Here is a 5,342-nt window from a genome sequence, read left to right on the forward strand (position 1 = left end):
TTTTTATGAAAATAAATGTATAAATATATGACAAAATATATTTAATTAGAATGCTATGCACCCTTATAGAGTTGTTATGGATGTTATTTACGCATATTATAGTAACTACTAGACTATAGGCTAATGCCCGCATCATGGAGGATGTAGGGGCTTTGTAGGCATTTGAACTTGTTTTCTTTTTTTATTGTCATGGAGAGAGGAAAAACAAACAATATAAGCCTTTCAATCAGAATCATTCTGACATGAAATAATGTATAGATCATCTATCCTGTACACCAGCTCAAAACCATTTACAGAAGTTATTAAATAAAGATGTGACATAATGTGTTTTTCTCTTTAAATATTGTAACATAAAGATACATTTGTTGTCCGATTTAAATGATGGTAAATGGTAAACGTGTAGTCAAGACCCAGTGAAACTACATGTCCCAATGAGCTCCACCGTGTCATTTCTTATGCGCTAGTCTGACGCCCCCTTGTTTTAGCCTATCACGATGGGTGTTGATTTGACGGAGTGCAGAGACACGCCCTTACGGTTTTTGTAGTAGATGTTTTTTTGGTGCACGTGGAGGTTTCAACGTTGTGGTTATGCAGATATTTGACTGAATGTGTAATATGTGTTAGCAATTCTCGCTTTTAAGGATTTTTTATTTACATTTCAATTCATTTAATTCGCAGTTATTATATATTTTAAAGCGTATCAGTCAGCCACTTTGCATTGGTTTCTAGATAAGACGACACATTTGGAGAGGCATGTCAAAAGGCAATCAAACCACCAGTCGGGCGATCCCGACCACCCGAAAAATCATCATCAACGATGCAGCACACATGCCTCAAGATTACTCTACAACTCCTGGAGGAACCATATTCAGCACCACTCCAGGAGGTAACGTGGGGAACCTCAACAATAGTCATAACATTAGCTGCATGCAATGATACGGCTATTATTAATTTAATTAAGATACAGACACTAAGAATGTTGTCTACTTATGCCGCCCATAGCCTATTGACGTGACTGACGTGTTCACGTGGTCCAATCCTATGAGCTATACAAAATAATCCCTGTTGTTGTTGACGGAAACATGTTTGCTAAATGTCCAAAACACTAACATTCTATACTTAACCATCAAGAGTTAAAAAGTAATATGTAACTTTTTCCCAACAAAATCCAATATTGTCCCACAATTGACTTCAAATAGACCCTTAATCCTAGATACAACACTTTCCTCAGAGGGATTGAGAGTTAGTAGAGATGTGGGAATGTTGGCACCAAACTCATCTGGCTACTGACATTATCACTCCAGATACCATGTTCCCTTGTGTTTGGTTCAAACACAAGCTGCTCCTAGAGAGTATACCCTTCCAATATATTGTGTACGTTAAATGCTCAATATGGCCTTAGACTGAAACAAATCTGGGTAGGGTGGATCTTGAGCATGTTTGTATGCAGACATTCAGTTTGTAACACAAATCACAGCCAATACAATGACTCGTCATTTTTTTTTTCTTCTCTACCACGCTAAAACCAACCCCTAGGCACTCGAATCATCTATGACAGGAAGTTCCTCCTGCAGTGTCGAACATCTCCTCTGGCCCGTACCCCCCCCACCAGCCTGCCTGATATCCCAGGGGTGACCAGCCCCATTTTGGCTCACCCCAAACAGACCTCAAACACAACCAGCCACAGCCCCCAAGCTCAAGGAAGTGCGGGTAAGAGTCCGAGCTTTGTGTGTCTGTCGATTCACGGAGCTGTGGTGAATATTCATGCACCTTATGAGCGGTTGTCATTTATAACTGAACGTTAACTCAAAGCGTTTGTTGGGTTTTGTTTCTTAAAGAGGAGGATGCCCAGTTTGAAATAGACATTTAGTCATCAGAAATGGCCACCATGAAGACGCCACGGCAACAACAGGAAGAACCTAATTATACAATAGCGTGAAAATGAAGTTAACTATGAACTTTTACCTCACATCTGTCCTTACAGGGCAAATACATTTCCTATGTAACACATTATGCTGCATACATAGATGTACATGGTCTCTTTATTTTTAAGCATAATCCTGACCTTTTTTGTGTTACAGAGGAACTCTTCCAGATGATTGTTTTATTTAGTAATAATGTATGTTATTTGCCAGTATAGGCTTCAAATGGCATGTTATTACTCTTAAGGAACTGGAGCAGAAAATTTAAAGATTTGTTTATTTAGTAATAATGTATGTTATTTGCCAGTATAGGCTTCAAATGGCATGTTATTACTCTTAAGGAACTGGAGCAGAAAATTAAAAGATTTTTTTTGTTAATCTTGTGGGTTCTTTACTGTCTCATATTTGTTTTCAATGGAATAATTTTGGAAATCAGAACAGTTGCTTGAAGCAAAATACAAAACTTTATTGATCAAATGTGATCCATAGACAGTTTAGAAAAAAAATATTTATATACTGTTAGCTCAAGACATATTTACATAAAATAATACTGCATCAACTGTCATGCAGAAAAAATTGAAGCGCTTTCAAGGTAATAATAAAGACAGCATGACTGTATACCGGTACAAAGAATAGTGTGTAGCGCCCTCTAGTGGGTGTCATCTCATTTAGTGCTTAAATTCAAAATCTTAGTCAACAACAACAGGACTGTCTAATTGGGCTTTAGTAATGGTGTTGTCTGGGCCGTGGGGTTTTCTAGTGGTGTTCCAGGTAGCAGTCCTCTCTTGGTAGAGATGTTTTCTGGTTAGTGGTGTTCTCTATGTACTGGTGGTTTCTGGGATATGCCTGGGAGTGCGGCCTCCATGTTTCTCAGTGGCAGCCGCACTCCATTACCACCATGTCCTCGTGGTTCTGCATCAGCATCTCGCTGTTCTCGTAGTAGAGCATGGAGAGGGGCGCCAGGCGCGTGGGCACGCAAGACGGGCACGGTACCCTGTCCGGGTGATGCATCTTCAGAAGGCTCTGGAAAAAAAGAGAGAGAGAGAGAGATGAGACAAGAAATATTAGCGACCAGCAGAAGCAGTGGCGTAGCATTCAAAGACATTGAATATTCCTGTAATTGGACATGTGCGAAATACATGTTTAGTGTCAAGTGTTACCTGCATGAAGGCGTGGTTGGTTGGCGTGAAGGACTCGCCCAGAGGGGTGGGGCAGCTGCCCTCACAGCGGTACGCATTGTAGCGTTTGGGGTAGACGATCCAGTCACTCCAGCCAATCTGGTCAAAGTCCACCCACATATCCACTCTCTTGCACAAGGGGCCTTTCCTCTCCTTAGTGGGGGAACCAGCAGCAGCGACCCCTGCCCCGATCCTGGGTCCATCCTGCTGGTGCCTTTTCCTACGACGGGCTCCAGGGGTGGCGACGGCTGGGGTCCGATCCCGGTCCAGGGTGACGTATTTGGAGAGTTCCGCCGTACGGATCAGAGTGGGGGATCGCTGTCCCTCTTGGGCGGCGTTCTGTTTGGAGAACACCACCATCATGACCCGTTGTCCAGTGCCATGGTGAACCTCCTCAGGGTCCTGGTTCTCCTCCTCCTCCCCAGCTGGTCTCCCGTCCTCTGGGGGAGACGTGGTCGTGTCCTGGAGCAGCCAGGAGCGGAGCAGGGCGGTGACGTTGAATACTTTCCAGGAGGACGTGGAGTTCATGGAGCTGGGCTCGGCACTGAGGCGACCCAGGAAGAGCCTCTTCTCTGGGCAGGGATGGCTGACACACTGGCCTCTCTGGGAGTGGTAGAGGTCCACGGTGGCTCTGTCAGAGACTGTGAAGACTGGCAGGCGGATCCTCAGTTCAGAGCGCTGGACGGTGTCACTCGCAGAGATGGAGGACATGTCGAAGGTGACAGACCATCTTTCACCAGCCTGGAGACAACCTGGAGAGATAAGATGGAAACAAAGTCGGTTAGGCAATTAATGAGACAGACAGCCACACAATAACATGGATAGAACATCAGTACAAGTCTCTGTCTGTGTCTATGTAAATAACAGACATGCCCCATTCATTAAGCTCGATAGTGATAGATCGTGTCACCCACTGCGGGTGACCAGCTCACACGAAATCCTTTCTCATGCGATGAGCAATCAATGAAGTAAAATGTTTTTTATTGTCTTACAGTGGATTGCTCTGTATTTGACACGCTTGTACCAGACTGCAGCTAGCATACACACTCAAATTATCCTCGACAAATTAAGCTCCGAACTCTACAATAAACGTTTGGAGTTCCTCAAAAAGTGAATAAAAACACGGACACAACAACTTCAATTTCAAGAAGGCCTATGTTTACGCTTAAATGGTTTGTGGTTTGATTAAAGACCTGGCCTAAAATCAAAATGTTCATAATGAAGACTGTACATTAGAAGACTTACTTTTAGCCTCCAGGCTCAAAACAGAGTCGGAGTCATGGAGACGCGGGTTGTCCTGGCTCTTTGATGGAGCGGCGCTGAAAGCGTGAGCGGCAGCGGCGTCTCCAGCCAATAAAGTCCGGTAGAGTTGCATCATGTAGAGCGGAAACCTGTTGGATTGGTGCACAGTGTGCCTTCGATTCACATCTCCAACAGGCCGAGATAATCCACGCATCTTGAGCAAAGAACTCTCGTGATTCCCCGGGGCAGCCTCTGTTCCGACAACGCATGTCAAATTCACCAGAAGAAGCACAGAAACGACACCCAGAATTAGTCCTTCCATTTTTCCAATTCAGTAAAGTTCTTATCCTACTTCTGTATTCCCGAAATAGTGATGTCTAAACTCTAGGAACAAGGGGTAGCTCTTTCTCTAGTAATACCTCTTGCACGTAGCTCTGTCAGGTCGAGAATGGCTAAGGTGAGTTGCTGACGCACAGCCTTTTATAAAAATCCTTCTGTCATTTGAGGAGTTCTGTCAGGACACAGGCTTTGAAGTAACCGTGTGATCCACATGAGCAATGGGCCTACTCAAAGGGCTAGGCTACATCAAGTCTTTTATCGAAACCAATCGTTCTTTAGAGTAGGCTAGGCAAGGTGTGAAAACTCTAATACATCTGCATTGAGAGTTGTTTATTAGAAATCCCTTTGATAATGTGTCCTGACAATAATATTAGTTAAGCAGATTATAAAATAAAAATTGCGCTTTGATTAATAGGAAAAGGCATAGGAATGAATCAACACGGGTTTTCTTTAAATTGGTGCAGGTAGGCCTATTACGTATTTACGTTAACATGAGAGGAGACTACCTCTTTATGAAACGAAGAAGCATGATGGACCACAAACAAAAATCTTGACTGGAAAAGTAGGCATATGAATTGTAGATATTCCAGAGACAAAATAGGCTAAATCAAACTGTGTTTGATCTTTCAGCATTAAACAAATTGGCATTGTAAACTGTAAA

At 43.1% G+C, this 5,342-nt stretch overlaps 2 protein-coding genes across 2 annotated transcripts; one reads left to right on the plus strand and one right to left on the minus strand.

Annotated features, from left to right (window-relative positions):
• Nucleotides 1–528: 528 nt before the first annotated feature.
• eif4ebp1 (eukaryotic translation initiation factor 4E binding protein 1) lies at nt 529–2,304 on the plus strand. The gene is made up of 3 exons (XM_047014896.1): nt 529–886; nt 1,537–1,710; nt 1,839–2,304. Exons 1-3 carry the CDS (start codon nt 754–756, stop codon nt 1,868–1,870), a joined length of 339 nt encoding a protein of 112 aa, XP_046870852.1. The 5' UTR covers nt 529–753; the 3' UTR covers nt 1,871–2,304.
• Nucleotides 2,305–2,792: 488 nt separating this feature from the next.
• On the minus strand, nt 2,793–4,556 carry LOC124463040 (nodal homolog). The gene is made up of 3 exons (XM_047014732.1): nt 4,346–4,556; nt 3,083–3,852; nt 2,793–2,945 (listed from the first exon to the last, which is right to left on the minus strand). The coding sequence occupies exons 1-3, from the start codon at nt 4,554–4,556 to the stop codon at nt 2,793–2,795; spliced, it is 1,134 nt and encodes a 377-aa protein (XP_046870688.1).
• Between the last annotated feature and the right edge of the window lie 786 nt (nt 4,557–5,342).

The sequence above is a fragment of the Hypomesus transpacificus genome, unplaced genomic scaffold (assembly GCF_021917145.1).
Source record: "Hypomesus transpacificus isolate Combined female unplaced genomic scaffold, fHypTra1 scaffold_27, whole genome shotgun sequence".
In the NCBI taxonomy this organism is placed as follows: Eukaryota; Metazoa; Chordata; class Actinopteri; order Osmeriformes; family Osmeridae; genus Hypomesus; species Hypomesus transpacificus.